The 21645-nt window shown below is 35.9% G+C and overlaps 1 protein-coding gene across 1 annotated transcript; it reads right to left on the bottom strand.

Annotated features, from left to right (window-relative positions):
* Nucleotides 1-10043: 10043 nt before the first annotated feature.
* On the bottom strand, nt 10044-20169 carry LOC136825695 (cuticle protein AM1199-like). Its single transcript, XM_067082437.1, has 5 exons — nt 20094-20169; nt 14708-14856; nt 12656-12739; nt 12322-12442; nt 10044-10327 (listed from the first exon to the last, which is right to left on the bottom strand). Exons 1-5 carry the CDS (start codon nt 20100-20102, stop codon nt 10244-10246), a joined length of 447 nt encoding a protein of 148 aa, XP_066938538.1. The 5' UTR covers nt 20103-20169; the 3' UTR covers nt 10044-10243.
* Between the last annotated feature and the right edge of the window lie 1476 nt (nt 20170-21645).

Raw genomic sequence — 21645 nt, 5'->3', positions numbered from 1 at the left:
TATATATATATATATATATATATATATATATATATATATATATATATATATATATATATATATATATATATATATATATATATATATATATATTAGATCACAATACTTTCTTACTTAAAAGGGTGACTCAGATGTTAACCTCCTGCTTCTTAGCAAGTCTTCTGGGATGAGGTTGCCAGTCTCATACCAATATCTACCCTGGCTTCGACCCACCACAGTCGACTAATTCCAAGGTGCTAAGTGAATTTTTTAGCTTTTCCCTGACACAGGTCAAGATATCCTCGGCCCCAAATGCACAAATACACTCAAGCGCACACACACACACCTACGCACACACCACCAGTGACTGACATCGATTTTCTTACTAAAAATGAAAATAAGGAAAAGTACAATTGTAAAAAATATGACCACTAAATATTCTAACAACAAATGTTCTTTAACTACATTCTCCTCATGTCCTGAAAGAGAGAGAGAAAGAAGTCAAACGAAACGTTCACGTGAAATCGTTCATTTAATGTATCACGAACAAGGGCTGCAGGCTTTTTTGAGATGCAAGAGTGGGTCTTTTCGTGATCATTTTAGGAGAAAAAATGTCTATTGAGATTTTGAAGATTCTCATTCTCTCGCTCTGCCAGTATGTGGTGATTGCATCGTGATACAGTTTGAAATTTTAAATTAAGTCCTTTTATATTTATGTGTTAAAATGATAAGTTAAAGTTTAAGCGCTGTTCATGTACATACGCGCGCACTCATACGCAACCACACACACGAGTACACGCACACACACACACACACACACACACACACACACACACACATATATATATATATATATATATATATATATATATATATATAAAATTGAGCAAATGTTGGGGACTTGGGTTAGCGTCATAACGATCATATTTACATATTATTCAAGTTATTAACCATAGGATGTCAATTTCCCAAGAAAGTGCATAGTAAAATAAATAGCTGTGTAAAATGTGAAGAGAGAGAGAGAGAGAGAGAGAGAGAGAGAGAGAGAGAGAGAGAGAGAGAGAGAGAGGGCAACGGACGAGTAACCTTTCAAAAAAAAAAAAAACTCAGACTTATGTAATTTTAGACATACAAAAATAGAACCGGTTTGGTATAATTTCGCCTCGCTACCGTAAAATACTGCCATCTCATAATTGGTGCTGAAATTGATGCCACAGTTACACGCCGGGTAAAACGCAGCCCAACAGCTGAACTGCCGTGGAACTGTTCACCGAATGTAAAAATGACCAGATGCTCAATTTTGAATAACATTGTTACTTTTTGGGTAGTAACCGGTTACCCGTTCAGGTGCTGACCAGACTCAGCGCTGCTCGAACGCAATTCACCGGTCGTCTGCTAGTATAGCGAATATTTCATTACGGCTTACTAATGATAGTTGTTATTAAATTAGTATGAAAGGATTGTGCTTTGAAAATGTAGGCTAAGTACAGACACATATATATATATATAAATATTAATTATATATATATATATATATATATATATATATATATATACATATATATATATATATATATATATATATATTTACTAACAGGACTTCACTGAAACTGGATGGTATCTAGCGGAGTTATTTATTCAGGAAATGACAAGCATTCTAGTACTAACAGTCCTCATTGTCAAGTATCGACGGGTACTTGACAATGAGGCTGTAATTTTTATTGTAATTATTATTGAATAAATATCCCGCTAGATACCATCTAGTTTCAATGAGGTCCTGTTAGTATATATATATATATATATATATATATATATATATATATATATATATATATATATATATATATATATATATATATATATATATACAGTACAGTATAAATACATAATACATTATGTGCCTGTTCGTCCTAAATAACCACATCTCTGGTTATTTTAGTAAACAAAAACAGGTGCTCTGAAAAGCACCAATGTCATCGTGACCCTGAGATTTGCTCGCAAGCAATCCCAGTTACCGATGCGATGCGCAGCGCGACTGTCATTTTAAAAAGTAAATGTTTAACACGGGATGCCTCGAATGGCGGTCAGCGACATTATGCTCGAAATGTCAATTTCGGAAATGTTAGCTGAACTAGGGGATATTTTTTGTCTGCGTTTTAATGCTTGAACTTTACCACTATGCATTAGATGCTTCCGAGGGGTCAAACGAGAGTCTGTTGCGCGGTGAATTGTATAGTTGACATTTGGGTTTGGTTTGTCGAAAGAAACGTTCCCATATTTGTTAGCCGGGTTTCACCTGCTTTATTATCTTAATATTTTGGATAGTTTTCGACCTGAATCTTTTACATTCATTAGTCTAATTATATATTACGTCGTAAGGTTTGTAAATTCAATGTAATTCTATATACCAGACAGAGCAATAGACAAACAAGTAAAAAAATTTGCCGAAGTTTCTTCGGAGCAATCGAGTTTTCTGTACTGCGCTTAATGCTGCATGCAACTTTCAGCCACGGCCCATGAAACTCTTAGCCGCGGCCCGTGAAACTCAGCCACGGTCCGGTGGTGGCCTGTGTTTTTGGTACCTATAACAGTGCCAGAAGTATGATTATGGCTAACCTTAACCTTAAATAAAATAAAAACTACTGAGGCTAGAGGGCTGCAATTTGGTATGTTTGATGATTGGAGGTTGGATGATCAACATACCAATTTGCAGCCCTCTAGCCTCAGCAGTTTTCAAGATCTGAGGGCGGACAGACAGCGCCGACACAATAGTTATCTTTTTACAGAAAACTAAAAAGACAAACCTCTAAGACCAAAACAGCTGTGGATTACTCAGAAAAACAAAAAAACAAAAGACAATCAACGCTCAAGTAAGAAGCGCAATTACAGCACCAACAGACCCCGCTTTTGTTTCAGCGACTGTCTTTTGTTTCGTGAGCCTCATAAATCCCCCGACCCTTACAGACGCTTCTCTCGCTGAGGCTTGCGGCTGCAAAGATGAAGAATATATCATTTATAGATCCTATAAATAATTCCTATAAAGGAAAAGAGTATGATGAGTTGATGGAAGAGTAGAAGAAGAGAGAAAACGGAAAGAAAGAAGAAGAGGGACGAGGAAAGTAAGTAGAAGAGGGGGGGAAGAGGGTAGATTGGATGTGAGGGGAAACAGGAGATAGAACAAGATAATTAGTACAGAAAAAAAGAGGCAATAGAGGAGGAAGAGGCGAAAGAAGGAAGAAAGGGTGAGTGGTAGATGGAGAAGAAGATAAAGGTGAAGGGTTGGAGGAATTTAAGAGTCTCCAATTACACAGACGAAGGTGCAGATGAAGACCCATAGACGCAATCAATCTTCGCAAGGGATGAAGGTTTGGGCAGGCGTCGCTTTACGGCGAGAGAGAGAGAGAGAGAGAGAGAGAGAGAGAGAGAGAGAGAGAGAGAGAGAGAGAGAGATTGTATCTTGGTATTTAAGATCGACATTCTTGCATTTTTCGGTTACGAGCAATTTTTAATGCGACCTATGCGGTGAGCATCTTTTTCTGTTTCGCCCTGATTTCGAATAACCTGTCTTTTCTCAAGGGGCGACAATTGCTCTTTTTATGTAGGTAAACCCCATTCGTTATTTTTTCGATCTCCCAGTTCTGGTCCCCGTCAAGTTTAATCTAGGTAATGCGCCAGTTACAGGCCTTTGCATAAAACACACACACACACACACACACACACACACATATATATGTGTGTGTGTATATATATATATATATATATATATATATATATATATATATATATATATATATATATATATATATATATATATATATATATATATATAAGAGGAAAATGAGAGTTTGTATGTCATTTGGGCCAATATTTTCAAAAGCCGGTCCTTGTTAACTAATAATAATAATAATAATAATAATAATAATAATAATAATAATAATAATAATAATAATAATAATGATAATAATAATAATAATAATAATAATAATAATCAACGTTGATTGACAAAATCAAGAAGAAAGCATCACTCACTGACGTCGCAATACCAAGGGACACCAGAGTAGACGAGAAAGAAAGAGAGAAAATTGATAAGTATCAAGACCCGAAAATCGAAATAAGAAGGGTATGGAATATGCCAGTGGAAATTGCACCCAAAATCATAGGAACACTAGGCACGATCCCAAGATCCCTGGAAAGGAATCTGGAGAAACTAGACGCCGAATTAGCCCCAGGACTCATGCAGAAAAGTGTGCTACTAGAAACAGCACATAGTGAGAAAAGTGATGGACTCCTAAGGAGGCAGGATGCAACCCGGAACCCCAAACTGTAAAACCTACCCAGTCGAATAGGATGACTGTGATAGAAAAAAAAAAAAAAAATAATAATAATGGTGATCAGCCAAGATCACACATTTAATCGCACATTTATTGTAGCACAAAATCATGCGGAAGCGGTTACCGCTACTGCTACTGATTACGATACCCTCTGCTACACCTTTACTGTCATACCTACCGCCACTGGACCATGGCTACTGCCACTGCTACTGCTGTAATACTAACATGGATAATAAAGATATTTTAGATGACTGTCATACCAAATAGCACAATAAATAGTACAGACTCGCCAAGCACGCATAACGAAAGGTCAAGAAACTCACTTCATTTTCAAATACAAAAAAAGAAAATGTTTGTAATACAAGAGAAGTGAGAACACTTGAGTTGATTCATCGTCTGGAAAGAAAATAAAAAGAAGACGAATTTATTTTTTAAGTCCCTGACGTGAATATGCCTGACCCCACGACGGAACATTTGGCATTTAAATAATAATTCGGAATATTTATGGTATTTTTTCCTAATGTTCCCTTATGTAACTAATAACATTTTCCTTCCAGCGCGTTGCGTAATTTTCTTTCTCTTTTGAGTCTTATTCCAGTTCTCAGCAAGTCTTCTGGGATGAGACTGAGGGCCCCATAGCCTTCTCAGTCATGGCTACATCCCACAACAGTCGACTGGCTGCAAAGTACATAATTCACTGTTTAGGTTAACAAACACTCAACGGGATTTAAAGCACTCCAGGTGTCGCCCAGGAATCGAAGTCATTGAATTTTGGTTAGCCAGACAAATGGCCTAACCACTGGACCACGCACCCATATTTTTATAGTTTTTATGGCTAAATAATAGGAAAGTTATTCTGCTTTTCGCTTATGTATGTTATATTTTTTCCTTCGTTTTATTCTCGTTCCTCTTGCTCTTATTCTATTTTTTCTCTGTCTCTCTCATTTACCATCTTTACCTCGTATTCTCAGTTTTACTGCTTTAATTTGTTGTCTTATTCTTCTTCTTCAATAAAATTCATGGGTGTTTTTGCATTCCCCCTCTCGTTTTTCCAGTCATTCTCTCTTTATTACCCTTCTCTTTGATCTTATTTTTCTTATTATCTTCTACCTGCTTTTACTCCTTCTACTTCAATTAAATTTATCTGGATTATAGCACCTGCCATTTTTTCTCTACTCGTTTCCTCTCTTCCTATTACCCTAATTCTTCTTTCTTTCTTTGTTACCTTGTTCTTCTTCATAATAAAATCGTTCGGTATTTTCTCATCCGTTATTCTTCAATCCCGTTCTTATTCCTGTTTCCTTTCTTTACATTTCTCCGTTTCCATTCTTTCTTCAATGCTTTCTGTTTCTCCGTCACAAAAAGATTCCTCAGTATTTCCCCTTCTATTCTTATGTACTCAGTCCTTACCCCGTTGTTGCCTTTCTCTTTATTCCCGTTTCCTCCGTTTCTTCTCCTTCGTTAAATACGTCACTGTTCTCGCAATAGCTAAAGGAGACTATGAAGCGATTGTGCCGAAAATTCGGGTCACCCCAATTGTCCACTAACCTTTCCTGGCTTGGTAGCGCGACGGATGAGTAAGACTGAGAGAGAGAGAGAGAGAGAGAGAGAGAGAGAGAGAGAGAGAGAGAGAGAGAGAGAGAGAGTTATTGTTTTATTTTTTATCACTGTTATTCCTTCTACTGGTACTTCTGATACTTGTTAAGGCGATAACTAGTCGCAAATTTTACCGATTCTGTTGACAAGGAAGCTAACATAAGTTCCTGATAGATTAAAGAAAATGTCTGTTCTTCTCTCTCTCTCTCTCTCTCTCTCTCTCTCTCTCTCTCTCTCTCTCTCTCTCTCTCTCACACACACACACACAAACACACACACACAAACATACACACTTGCTATCGTGTACAGATATTCACGAATACCTGTTTAAATCATCTTACGTAAAAGTAAGTTAGTTACATTGCAATTACCTTATAGTGCAATGAAAAGAAATGCAATTTTACCCCATTTGCATTTCAGACGACCCATAAGAAAGCCTCTGGAATGATCCATTAAGGACGCAAATCGTCTTTAATCGAGGATTAATGAAGACATCAGAGTGGAATCAGCCAAGCGTGTCTGTTACTATTACCAGAGTTACCGCTCGAATGATTCCAGCACCAATTTCCCATTTTCGCTGACACGCGACTCCATTGATATGATTTATTTTCTTCGTTGCATGAACTAAATATTAAAGGAATATCTAAGTATATCCTCTTCATTCTGCAAGATCAGTTACGACATTCTACAACGAGGGAATTCATTTTGCGATCCACCACTATTAACTAATTTTCACGTACGTACTCTACTACCAAAGTCAATTAGGGCACTTTTGGAATTTAAGATATTGTACTCGACCGTGATTCAGAACCCAGGATCTCCTGAAGAAATGTATATATATATGTATATGTATATATATATTATATATATATATATATATATATATATATATATATATATATATATATATATATATATATATGTATTATGTATTTACACACACACACACACACACATATATATATATATATATATATATATATATATATATGTGTGTGTGTGTGTGTATGTATATATATATATGTATTAAAACATACACATATGATATATATATACAAAGTATTAAAATTTAGCTGTTTTCAAAAACAGAACTGAAGAATAATGAGAAATTTAAAATAAGTTTTAAAATCCATAAACCATGAGAACAAGATTCTTTAACAGCTGTAATAAATAGCTTTCGGATAGCTCACAAGACAAATAGCCACAGTTATTCTAAAGCAAACAGCCACATCTGAGTTCTATTTGCATGATTGGGATCCAAAGGTCCACCGGCCAATCAGCTCCTTGTAATCCGTCCAATCCAAGCGCGGATTCGAATTGCTTGCCTGGATTTTACGAGCATCCAGTTCTTTTAAGTGGTTCGTGTAGTTTCGTTTTATTTTTTATTCATTTACTCTTTTATTTATCTGTTTATTTTTCATTTGTTTTACTTTTACGGTATAATTGTATTTGTTTTCACTCGTGAATTTTTATGAAGCTTACTTGTATTATATTATCTACATATTTATCTTTTTCTTATTTTTTAATTTTACAATTTTATATAGGCTTTCTATACCCATTTCCTTTATTTTATATCCATAATAACTCCCATTTCTATTTCTTAGTTTAAATGACAGAATTTTCTTTATTAAATATCTTCTATTTGTACTTTTCTTTTTCTATTTCGTATATATTATATTTATTACACTTCTATTTTATGTTTGCGTTTTGATAATTTTTCTTTGTAATTTTCTTAATTTAAAAATTTTTCATGATAGATTTTCTGTGCATAATTTTTTTCTATTTTAAACATAATTTTTAAACGAATTGCTTCAATGTATTAAGCAACAATAACATCAACAATAATGATAATATAATGATGAAAATAAGCACTAAATCAGCTTTTTGTAGGCATCCGATGCCATATTTCCATTCCGTATTCTTTTATATACTATTAATGACAACTATTAATGTTCATTAAATCATTACTGCCGTAAAAAGATACTCGGCCATAAACGTTAAAGCAGATTTAAAAAATCACAAAATATATAAATGATTATTAGATAGAAATATGCAAGAATTCATAGGAATCACTCATGTTGGTATCTATGCAGTAATAGCTTGATACCTTAAGCTAACATTTAAGCAACGCCCCTTTTACAAAGTAGATGCCATGTACCTCCATGCAATTAATTAAAAAAAAAAAAACACGGTAATTTACATCTGTTCAGTTCAAATTTCAGACTAAATTCCTTTCCCTGGCTGTGATCTAAATCCTAGCCACGTTTAGAAGCAAAATCTCTTTAGCTTAAGGATGCATCATACTAAAAATATAAATATAAGAATTTGCGTCTCAGATAACTACAAAAAGCCTTCCCCTCAGGTCACAGAATAAATTCAAGCCCGCAAATAGTAACAGTAATGAGTAAGATGCCTGACCTCTCCTTATGATTTATATTACATGCAAAATCGATCTTTTTTTGCTTTTATAAGTTTATATTATGTGCCTCAGGGAATAACGGGTCTTTAGTAGAGTCAGTATTGAGAGCTACTGGCCAAATTCTAGAGGCAAGAACATCTGGTCGAGATGATTATATTTTTTGTCGTTCATGTATCTGGTTACATATTAGAGAGAGAGAGAGAGAGAGAGAGAGAGAGAGAGAGAGAGAGAGAGAGAGAGAGAGAGAGAGAGAGAAGCTTACATCATATACATATGCATATTTTTGTCTCCAAACCGCACGCACATTTAGATGTATGTGTATGAACTGGTATAATATTTTCCCTTAAGTTACACCATTAAAAGTTTTTATGTGTTCCAAAAAAAACCTCATTGATGCAATACAAGCAAAAACCTTTAATGGTATATGATTATGCTTAAATAAATTAGTATACATATATATATATATGTGTGTATGTGTGTGTACGTATGTATGCATGTATATATATATACATATATGTATACAGTATACATATGTATACATATATATAGGTGTGTGCGTCTATATATATTGTATATATATAGATATATATGATACATATATAAATACATATATATATATATATATATATATATATATATATATATATATATATATATATATATATATAACCACAACATAACCAGTTATATATACACAATAAGCTGTAGGTCCCGTTGCTAAGTAACCAATTGGTTCTTAGCCACGTAAAATAAGTCTAATCCTTCGGGCCAGCCTAGGAGAGCTGTTAATCAGCTCAGTGGTCTGGTAAAACTAAGCTATACTTACCTTTATATATACATATACGTATATATATTATATATATATATATATATATATATATATATATATATATATATATATATATATATATATATATATATATAATATACATATGATACTTTAATGAGGCAAAGAACAAGGCTCGTTTCAGGTAGAAGGATCTCTCAGTAACAAGTTAAACAATATGTAAGCTTAAGAAAACTAGTATCGAGGACTTTGGAAACTGCTGCAAAATTGTCAGTTGAAGATTTCCCTGAGATCCTGAGTGTGAGAGGCTGGGTTGTGGGGGGTAGGGTGAGGGGGGCCGGTGTTGGTTTTTGATATAGTATCATTGAGATATTTTTGGTAGACAGATATATGGCGTAGGTAGACACACGTACGCTTGACATTTAAGTAAATTATCTCATTACCTTAGAATGTTAAAAGCGCTCTGGCATACAATAGGAAAATTCTCGATATGGGGAAGATTTGATGGTAAAAATGAAAGGGATAAGTAATAAGGGTTGGGAAGATCTGAAGGCGATGATGATAAGACACTAGAATGAGGGTTAGGATGATATGAAGGTAAAAAGGAATATAATAAATATTTGAGATTAAAACGAAAGGCTTCGAGCGCGTTCTCAATACAGTGAACATTACCACAAACACATCACGCCAACTCAACGTACACACATCATAAACATGTTAGATACACGTCAACGACTTATTTATGGGCAGTCTCAACCAGCGCTTCGTACGATTGTCGAGCATTTGCCTAAGATCCGTTCTTCAATTTCGGTCGTATGCTTGTTTTCAACCTGTGATAAGTTGCCGTCATGTTTTTAAGAAATGCTTACCCTTAATGTGGACGCAACCCTCAGATCACCTTAAAAAGCCGATAGGAAAATGAATTTAAGAGTAAATAATTATTGGGTGTATTTTATTAAGCCGTTCAGACTCGAAATCATCATTACTCAATAAGGTAATAACAATAATAAGTTAATATTATGTAACAATGTATACAGAATGACAGGAGCTAGAGTGAAAGTTGCATGAAAAATACTAGTTGATATTTTTTTTTTTTTACAATTTTTCCTGTGTTTTGTTTTGGTTATGCTTTTACTGTTGCTTGTGTTTTGCCTCCAGGGCAGCGCGAGCTTCGGCCAGTTCTTGCAAGCGGCGTTGTCTTTCGGCGAAGCGGATCTGATAAACAAGAAGAAGAAGAATAGATGAATGAGGTTATTGTTATCATATGGCACAAGCCCGCAGGGGCCACTGACTTGAAATTCAAGCTTCCAAGGAATATGGTGTTCATTAGGAAGAAGAGAAAAAATAAATTAATACATTAATAAATAGATAAATATGTATTAAAATGTATTAAAGGATATGAAGACAGAAACAGTAAATGTGGGTTGGGAAGAGATGAAGAAGAGGTATATTAAGGTTTTGGGGACTAAGCAAACAAATGAAGGTTTGGAAGAGCGAAATCATACGAAGGAATAAATATGGGTTTCGAAGAGAGAGAAGAAGAGGAAATGAATAAAAGTTTAAAGAAGAAAAATAAAAATAAGAGGAGGACAATTATGCGAATTTGGAGAATATGTAGGAAAAAGTTTTATAAATTAGGTTAAAGGAAAAGTAGATGAAGTCTTGGAGGATATAAAGAGGTAAATGAGAGAGAGAAAAAAGGGAATTTGGAGGGTTTGGAGAAGACGACGCAGAGAATGAAAGAAAGAGGGATAGGAGGAAAGTAATAAATGAGGGTTTAGAGGATCTAAAGATGGAGGATATGAAAAAGATAAATGTTTAGAGGGTTTGAAGACAATGAAATAAGTAAAAAAAAAAATAAAGGATTAAGGGTCTGGTAATAAAGTTGAGGGTTGGAAGACAAGATCAAGAAATAAGCCAGAACCTTGAGGATCTAAAGGAGTTAAAAAAAAAAAAAAGGTTTGCAGAATCTGAAGATGAAGGAGAAGAAAAATTGAGGGTTGGGAAGATCTGGAGATGAAGAATAAGAGTAAATGAGAGCTGGGAGGATCTGAAGGTAAAGATAAAGATGAAAAAGAGGATTAGAAAGATGTTATGGTGAAGATAAAAAAAGGAAAAAAATGAAGTTTGGGAAGACCCGAAGATGAAAATTAAGTGGAAAAAATGAGGTTAGGGAAGATCTGAAAGTGAAGATGAAGGGAGAAAATCATTAGGATTGTGAAGATTTGATTGTGAAAACGAAAGGGAAGAAAAATGGGGGTTATGAAGAGCTTAAGGTGAAAATGAAGGAATAAGAAATGGATATGGGGAAGATTGGGAAAAGTAGTAAGGGTTGGGAAGATCTGAAGACGAGGATGATGAGAAACTATAATGAGGATTGGGATGATATGAAGGTAAAAAGGAAGATAGGAAAACAAGGGTTGAGAAGATCTGAAGTGAAGATGAAGGGAAAAAAATGAGGGTTATGAAGATCTTAAGGAGAAAATGAAGGAAGAAAACATGACGGTTGGGAAGATCTGAAAGTGAAGATGAAGTAAAAAAGGGGTTGAGAAGATCTGAAGGTGAAAATGAAGGTAAAAAAATGTGGGCTGTGGAGATCAGATGGTGTAGATGAAGGGAAATAAAATAATGATTGGGAAGATCTGATTGTGAAAATGAAGGGGAAGAATAACAGGGATTTGTAAGATCTGAACGTGAAGCTGAAGAGGAAGAAAATGGAGATTGGGAAAGAAGAAAGAGGTTGGCTGGGGATTTCTGATTTTGAAGAAGAAGGAAATGACAATGATGGCTGGGAAGATCTGAGGGTGAAGATGAAAGAAGGAAAAGTGAAGGGGAATCAAAATAAGGATTGGGAAGATCTGAGGGTGAAGATGAAAAAAGGAAAAATGAAGGGGAATCAAAATAAGGATTGGGAAGATCTGAGGGAGAAGATGATAGGAAGAAAAATGAGGGTTGGTAAAATTCGAAGGCGAAGAAGAAGGAAGAAAAATGAAAGTTGGGAAGATTTGAAGGCAGGTGATGACAACGGGAAGAAAATATGAGGTTTTGGGAAGATCCGAAGAGGAAGAAATGTGGGTTTAATTAAGAAAGGAGAGTAAATTTTAACCAAGTAGGTTAGAATACGCCATGATTATTTGACGAAGATCATTTAATTAGAATCACTAAATTTACAAATCAGTGACTTAACTCTGATATACACGGGGCTTTACCTGTTCTAGGTGCCATGGTTCCAGAGGATGGGGTGTTGGAAGCATGTCGGAGATTGGTTCAAAACCATTCACACCAGCAGTGTAGGACAAAACGTGCACCTGGCCATCAGGGTGGGTGAACCTGGAGAGCGACAATAACACGTGAAGTAAAGCAGAAAATTTTTGCTTTGCAAAATACAATTTTCTTTTTTATTCACGACACAAACAAAGAAAATATTATACAAATATAAATGGAAATCTAAGTAGACATGTTCTAAATACTAAAGAAATTTAAAACACTTAAATAAACATTAGTTCGACTAAATCTAATGACAAGTTACGTCGTAAGACTTACGAATACTGTCCTTTGGTGACCATCTTTCCAAGACCAGCGCGGGAAGAAGATTCAGACTTGCTCTGACCATCTCCCGTGACAATCCTGTAAGATAGCAGATATCTGAAGTTGACAGGTGAGTCCTTTGATTTCCCTATATATATATATATATATATATATATATATATATATATATATATATATATATATATATATATATACATACACATATACATATATATATATATATATATATATATATATATATATATATATATATATATACATATATATATATATATATATGACGTCGCTAATCGATCCGAATGAAATCAATAAAAAAAATAAACTCGAGATGAAACTGGAGTTTTACATAGGATTGGGTTGCTAGGAAAGTAAGACCTTGCGTTTACGACGGCGTCTTAATATCCCCTCAAATTCTAACTGTAGGTACATTGCTCATGAGTATGTTTATGTATAATTATTCGTATACAGAGACGTGCCGACGAAAACAATGACTTTTGAACCTGGTGGTCAGTGGAATGTGATGGGTGTACGGTGCGGTGCTAGCAACCTCATCCCAAAAGCTCATTCTTGGAACCAGAAGGTCAAGGCCCAATGGAACCAATACTGTATTCAAGAATTAAAAGACACACACACATATGTATATATAAATTATACATATGTATATATATATATATATATATATATATATATATATATATATATATATATATATATATATATATATATATATGTAGAGTTACACACACATTATATATATATATATATATATATATATATATATATATATATATATATATATATATACATACATATATATATACAGTAGTGTAATCATCAGTCGAGACCAAGATACACAACGTGCATTAAAAATCGGCAGCAGCCTCGTTTAGATTGTAGCATCTCCAGACACCAGTTAAAGCAAGCAATAAAAAAGAAGGGGAAATTAAGACGGACTAGTTTTGTGACAACTGCGGTAAACACAAGGAATGCTTTTACACAAGATTCGTTAGGAATCGAAAGGTAGGGAGACAGAGAAGTGAGTCTCCATAAAAATAGACAAATAAAGCCCATATTGAGAGAGAGAGAGAGAGAGAGAGAGAGAGAGAGAGAGAGAGAGAGAGAGAGAGAGAGAGAGAGGTCTCTATGCAAATGACGTCGCGTGTGGAATACGAAGTGGACAGCCATAAACAATTTTAGTAAAACCTACTTCTGAGAAAGGACCATAACTCCAGATCGAGTTTCCATTATCACAGAGAGAGAGAGAGAGAGAGAGAGAGAGAGAGAGAGAGAGAGAGAGAGAGAGAGAGAGAGAGAGTTCATGCCTGCCTGTCAAATTACCTGACTGACAGTTCCACGCAGGAGCCGAGAATACAGACAAACTAACTGGTATGTAGATTACTGCGAAAACGATTTTGATTAAAAAAAAATAAAAAAAAATGGACAGCAAAGATATTACAGGAAGGTAAGGGAAAGTAGTTTACCTAGTTTTTATTTAAAAAAAAAAAAAAGTCGTTCTGTGATCCCGTCTATACTTTGTTAGTTTGACTTTATTAGTACTTCAAATTATGGAAGCAAGCCTGTAGGAATATACATACATATATACATACACATATATATATATATATATATATATATATATATATATATATATACATATATATATAAACTTTCATTAATTTAATTCTTATCCATTCTCCGAGAACTGTCACTATAGACTTTTTTTATCCTATTCCTTTTCCGTAACGCTCAACGCAAAATTTCAAAATAATAAAAGTGAGTAAATTATTAAACAATGTTAAATAACAAAGAGACATAATAATTAAATAAACTTCAAGAAATACTTGCATAAAAGAAGATCTTAAAGAATTGTAAAATAGATCCGATAAAAAGTCAGTAGATCTGATCTATAAGACCAGCAGATATTCTAGTGTGAAATGAGAATATAAACATTATAAATTAAACGGCAACAGTAACTATGTACTTCCCAATAACCACAACATGATCTTAGAAATATCCTTCACATAAACAGTACAAGGACATGCTTACTTGAAGCCGTATCCTCCGAAGGAATCGATGGGCTCCCTCTCGTCGACCAGAATCGGAACGGGCGTCGGTGCCACAACGGCGTTTCCGAAAGCGGCAGGTTTTTCGGGTCGGGCCAACACACACCCAACACAGCACGCGAACAGCAAAGTCTGGAAGGTTGAAAGAAGAAGAAGAATAAGGTTAGTGGTGCGGTCCTGTTATGAAACTCTGCTTAGGAATATTTAAGGTGGTACGGGTTGTGAAACGAAACGGGGTCCTTTTGAGAAGTTGTTCAGTGGGTTTCAGGGAAATCCTGAAAAACTCACTTAGCGTTATGGAGAGAGGGAGAAAGAGAGAGAGAGAGAGATCTTTCTGAGACAGTTCCCTTTGTGAGATCCTTTTTTGATATCCTACGGAGCTTATGGAACATATCGGAGCAAACAGAAACATCCTTCGGAGATCTTTCACTAAAAAACGCAAACATAGTTACTCTACTCTAGCTCTTCGACTACTGTTGTCTTATTGAACATTCTCTCCTTACTCGCGTCTAAAGGTTGGAAGCGAAAGTCAACCTCTAATTACTTTGCATTCTGGAATTCCACGTTGCCTAGACGCGGTCCTAATGACGACGAACGTTTTCCATTTTAGTTTTCCGTAAAAGAAAGCTATTGTGCCTGCTTTGTCTGTCCGTCCGCACTTTTCTTTGTCCGCATTTTCTGTATCCGCACTTTTTCTGTCCGTCTCAGATCTTAAAAACTACTGAGGCTAGAGGGCTGCAAATTGGTATGTTGATCACCCACCCTCCAATCATCAAACATACCAAATTGCAGCCCTCTAGCCTCTGTAGTTTTTACTTTATTTAAGGTTAAATTTAGCCATAGTCGTGCTTCTGGCAACGATATAGGGTAGGCCACCAACGGGCAGTGGTTAAAATTTCACGGGCCGCGGCTCATACAGCATTATACCGAAACCACCGAAAGTTAGATCTATTTTCGGTGGCCTTGATTATACGTTGTGCAGAAAACTCGATTGCGCCGAAGAAACTCCGGCGCATTTTTTACTTGTTTGTCTTACTTAGGCCGATCGCTCTCTGCTCAACAACAGAATGGCTATTCAACTGTATTAATTTTTAATCAGGTGTTTTCCTTGAAGTTTCTTTGGGAACCCGAATGTGACTTTTCCGTGATTTTTTTTTTAGATCAAAGTCCATTGGAACGTCTAACCTTAAATGCACTTTTCTAGCCCAGTTCCAAAGAGAATATGAAAAGAAAGAAGGAACTAAACACTCATTGAATCTTATCATCTTCAGAGGAATGACAGTTTCTACGGGGCAGCTGTAGGAAAAGGCGAACTGAGAGGTTAAATTCTACAGTTTTCGCCAAATTTCTTTTAACATATTCTTTGCTGCCTATTTTTTACTCTTTTTCTATTTAGGCGTTTCTCACTTTAAAGTCTCTATGGGAAATGAAGTCCTTGTGTGATATTCTCGCAATTAATGAAAGACAAAAATGTTATTTATAATCTAAATTTAGATGACTTGCTGTTCAGCATATGTCAACAAACGGGTATAAGGTATCATATAATAAGAGAACATAAAACGGTTGCTCAAAAGAGCAAGAGCTCGTGCTGGCATAAGGCCAACACATTCTAAGAGCAACAGTAACATAAGCCAAACTTGAAATGCGAGGTAACTTCTACTTTCATGATAAAATGAGCAATTTGAAAACATCGGTCTATACACTGGATATCCAATTAGGCGGATTCGGAGCTTGCAACGTTATCGTAATAGGATGATACTTTTAAGAGCCCTCCCTGCTAGGGGGAAGGGGGTTATGTTTATATATATATATATATATATATATATATATATATATAAATATATGTATATACATATATATACATACACTATATATATATATATATATATATATATATATATATATATATATATATATATATGATCCAGAATGACATAGCAACATCACCTGCGTCGAAAATAAATCCTTTGTACACTGAAATACGAATAAACCAGGTATGAACTATGTACAAAAAGGGTTTCACGCAAGTTCAAAGGTACAGCTAAAATTATTTCGATAAAAGTAATTGCCCTATTTGGATAGCATAAAACACCTCCACTCACTTGAGATGAAACTCTAAACACTGAAAAACATCCAGTAAATAAGCAGATAAACGCATGTCATGTAAGTCTAATTTTTTACCATCGAAATCTCGACATTTATCTCGTCCTGATTTGGAGGATCGACCTATAATTTGGGTCTCAAGCAAGTTCCAGTGACCGATGGTCTCTTTATCTCCTGATAATCCGACAGAAACTTCACGGATCTGAATTATCAAGTGACGATAACTTGCTTGTATCGGTAACGTCATCTCAGGATTGGACAGCCGGTGATCGTAATCATGAACGACTGGCATTAGAGGAGGGTATAAACGAGGGATCAGTAACAGAGGCCTCTTTTGGCTTTGCATGGCTAGCCAGGCCACGCTTCACTTTGGCAAGGAAAGACATCGCTCTATGAACACTTTAAGAGTAAATAAATGTAACGTAAATTACAATCTACAAGCAACAAAATAAAAACAACAAATGATCCTTAATTAAAACCGAACGACATAATCTCAGCAAAGTTTTCAGCAACATGAATAAAATTTGGTTAAAGACAAATCGCTGGCAACGCCCGACCGTGCTGTGACAGCGGAGAGCACCGCCTTTATGCGATAAGGGCAGCGCTTTAACTCCTACAGCGCGTGCGCGGTCGGATCGATTTCCCCCCCGGTGTCGTTCGCTGTTCCCAGAAAGTCTGCTGTTTGACAGCCCTCTTGAAATTTATGAGGATGACTTGGACGTTCTTATGGTTCTTAATTTGGACCTTTGAATACCCTTAAGGCTAGCCATGATCACCGCCGCTTACCAGCGGAGTCCCAAAAGTTGTAAGCAACCGTCTGCGACCGACTGCGGAGAACTGTTCCTTGTTTTTCGCGGGTAAATAAACAATGCAAGAGGGAGATTCTGAGAACGATGACTGGAGAGGTTTCGTTAATGGTGGGGTTAAAAAATTCTAGAGGAATTTTTACGTGTCAAATAAATAAATAACAGACACAAAAAACTTAAATGTTGAAAGTTTATGGTAATGTTGCTTTCTTATGTTTGAAAAATTCAAAGTAATCGAAGCAAATAAAAACAGATAAGAGAAATTTGAAAAATGAATGAATAGTTAAACGTTGCTCTCTGCTCTAAACAAGAACAGATATAGTGTATGAATCACTCAGCCAATAAATGCTCAAGAATACTGATGAAGACAATAATTGTAATAAAACATACTCGATGAATAAATGATACCAAATACGAATTTTAGATTAATCGCTTGTAAAACTGAAAAAGAAAAAAACTATCATACGTTTGACGTCAGATTACGAAAAACATATTCAGCATTTCAATGCCGCGGGTGAAAGGGCTTGCATAGCTACAGAGACAAAATCGCTATCGTTACCCTTTTAATTATACATTGGTTAAACCTGCGAAATTTTAATTTTCTAGGAAGCGTAACGAAATGCTTTCTTGCTGCCTCAACTTAGCAATGGATTCTCACGTACAAAGGACGAGCGATCGTGGCCCAATTACGTGCGGCTGCAGGTAGCGACAGAAACGACAGCAGCATGAAAGCCAAGGGCAGGTAATACGAGATATGGTCGCTGTGGTAAAAAAAAAAAAAAAAAAAAAAAAAGTGAGGATGGGAAAGCGCAGGAAATCTGTCGGGTTTTACGGAGACTTTGATGTAGACCTGATTTACTTCAGGTGGAGAATCTTAAGAGATGTAATTAATAAACATCATAAAAAGGATTAGATGATTTACTAGATTAAAAGAGAAAAGGATGAAGGCGCAGGAATTTACTCTGGTTTTAAGGAGAGGTTGTTTTACTCGATTTTTACCGGAGAAGAAATTGTTGGAACGTAATCAGCACACTTCTTTACCGGATTCAGACCAATTACTTGTTAAAAAAATATATGGCGAATGAAAAGACTTAACATGTTTAAGAAGAGATTTATCTGATGAATCTCCATCCTTTTAACATCGAAAGAGATAGTTGGATGAAACTGTTTACAATATTTAGAAAAGGGATGATCATCAGAAAAAAAATAGAAGGGGAAAGCACAGGAATTTGATCGGAATTAGCTAACATTTTAACGCAATAATTAAGTCATTTCAACACTAAGAACCCATTCTGCACTCCTGCTGAAAGAACCGATAATAAACTAAGAATCCGAACTGAATTGGAATGTCCTACTCCATTGCGCTCAAGAAGCATGCAAGAAGCTAGGGAGGAACCCCTCATTTTTTGTCGCTTGCTTGTATACGTCTGTTGCGCAGCCGCGAGCACGTTGCCCATTATTTTGTCATCCGGAGGAGATGAAACACAGGTTTGGCAAGCGAGAACACGATGGCGCTGACCATATGCAGTCATCGTACGTGTACAAGTCGCGAGCCCCGGGCCATACCTACGGAATGTCGTCGACAGTGCTTACAAGGCTTTACGAGCTGCTTGGGAGGAACTAGAGCCTGTACTGGTATAAGGCCACTGCAAAGTAGCAATACAAACAACGCGGGTTTAACGAGCAAAGAAAACAAGACTTCTTATACCTATGATCTTCGTTGACGTCACAGATTCGAAATAAATATAAGAAAATGTGTTCTTTTTTGCGATTAGTGGCTTAAAATTTTAGCGGCAGGGAGGGACTATTATAATCAATAGCAATATTCCTCCTTTGACCCGAAAAACCTCGTCGATGTTACTACACGGTGAAAATTAATAATAATAAAAATAAAAAGGCTGGCTTGTCAGAATCAAGGCTCAAGATTTTAGATTCAGAAAAAGACCAGTTTCAACCCAGTCCTCGATGCATGCTCCAATCTTCCAAAATCGCGCAGGCGGTGGTGGGTCCCATCTTAATTAGAGGATGAGACAATAATTAGCGCTGATCACCGATCAGAGGGCTGATAAAAGTCATTTATTAGCCTATGATTACTCGTTCATTAGGTCGCAACAACCATTCAAGTCGACATTAATTCAGTGAGCTCGTTAATCAACATTGTTTTTGAAATTTGAGTTTGCTTTTTGTCTCCCTTCGAGATTTTGGTTAGCAAGAAGGTCCTTTGCACTTGTGCTGTAGTGTCTATCGTCATGTTATCATTTACGATGTTTAAAATTATTTTTATCTAACTGAAGCCTATACATTTCGAAGTCAAAAGCCATTTTCATTTTGGCGCCAAAACTTCATCAATGTTTAGCAAGAACGCGCAGCGCTGAAGAAGAACTTTCGAAGTTTTAGTTTTTTTGTTTGAGTTCTAAAACCACACAGATCAAAGTCCAAAAACCAATTGGGATAACTTACGAGCTTCATTTTCTATTCGTTTTCGGAGAGAATCGATGCGAACGGAACGATGAAAGGAAGAAGTGTGGCTCCTCCGTCGTCCAAACCACACTTTTATAGGTACGGCCACTCTTGGATGCCTCTGGAGAACCTTCGCTCTCTCTCTCTCTCCCTCTCTCTCTCTCTCTCTCTCTCTCTCTCTCTCTCTCTCTCTTTCTCCTTTGGCCCTTGTAGGATGAAGGGGGCTGACGTCCATAGGAGGGGAGGAAAGAGGTAATGAGAAAAGTAAAGTAGAGAGATTGGAAATTAAGAATCAGAAAATGAATGAGAGGAAGAAAAGGAAGAGTTAAAGGCACTAGATGACTTTGGAGGAGAAGAAGGAGAAAGAGGAGGGTTAGGAGGAGAGGAAAGAAGAAAAAGAAGAAGAAGGGAGAAGAGGAAAGGGGGGGGGGGTAGGAAGGAGAGGTCGGGGTTCCAGGCGTCCAGAGATTTTTTGCTGATTTGATAGTCAGAAATGAAGGCTTTTTGATGCCGGGAGATTGCTGGATAGTAGCGCGAAAGGCAATCTGTGTGTCTAAACTTTATGGCCCATCGACCCTTATGGGAATGTTGGGTATTTTGGAGACCAACCACCTCCAAAAGAGTCGGTCCCGCCATCACGTTACGGGTCTGTTTATTTCCATTTATTTTACCCACTTTTTTTTTTTCTTTTTTAATCTTGGCTTACGCTCCCCCTATGACCCCCCCAAAAAACTGACCTTCTACAGTAGTTTTCCAATGACTTTGTGAGCGCGTTTTTTTTCTTATAATGGAACCAAACTGACCTCTAGTCGTTTACTCACTGTAATTAAAAGGAATTGAGAAATAAAGGTTTTCTATAAGTATTCTATTGGTGAATAAATAAACATATCTTTTACCCCCAAGCAATCTATCAGAGTATGAAGAAATATAGAGAAAAAATTCTTATTTTATAAACTAAGAAAAATTAATTGATTGTAAATTATCTTGCGTAAATTAAGAAATGGCAAAGGGAATGGCAATTTGTTTTCATTTACGTAGAAAATTAAATTTATAATTACAACATTTTTTGTTTGCGAATTCTTTTTTTTTTTATTGACAGCTTAATCGGGAAGATTTGCTTTTAAGGTCTAAGAAGACAATTAAACTTATGTACGACAAACACCGGGGATTCCTACACGCTTTTGGGAACATGAGAGATAATTCGACAACAGCGAGTTCTCACTTCGTGGGCTCAAGTCGAGACAAAAAGGAAATATTTTGAGTAGGGAAGTTTATAATATGAAAGGCTGATTAAGATGAATGCACATTCTCTCTCTCTCTCTCTCTCTCTCTCTCTCTCTCTCTCTCTCTCTGAAATGATCTCTGGAATGATCTCAGTGTTTGCTAATTGCTAGACCTAGTAGAAGACTACCTCCATTTCTGTTAATTCGTAGTATAACAATTGACAGACCTATTAAGAGGAAATTTTACTCTTTCTCTAATGATTTCATAGTTTAATGATTGTTAGACTATTAAAATGGATATATTCTCCTCTCTCTCTCTCTCTCTCTCT

Source organism: Macrobrachium rosenbergii, chromosome 39 (genome assembly GCF_040412425.1).
Source record: "Macrobrachium rosenbergii isolate ZJJX-2024 chromosome 39, ASM4041242v1, whole genome shotgun sequence".
Lineage (NCBI taxonomy): Eukaryota > Metazoa > Arthropoda > Malacostraca > Decapoda > Palaemonidae > Macrobrachium > Macrobrachium rosenbergii.
This window is presented reverse-complemented; position numbering and strand designations above follow the sequence as displayed.

Coding starts and splice junctions, on each gene's coding strand:
- LOC136825695 (XM_067082437.1), bottom strand. Junction 12,740..14,707: donor TTCGGAGGATACGGCTTCAA/GTAAGCATGTCC, acceptor GCTATCTTACAG/GATTGTCACGGGAGATGGTC. Junction 12,443..12,655: donor GTCACCAAAGGACAGTATTC/GTAAGTCTTACG, acceptor GTCGCTCTCCAG/GTTCACCCACCCTGATGGCC.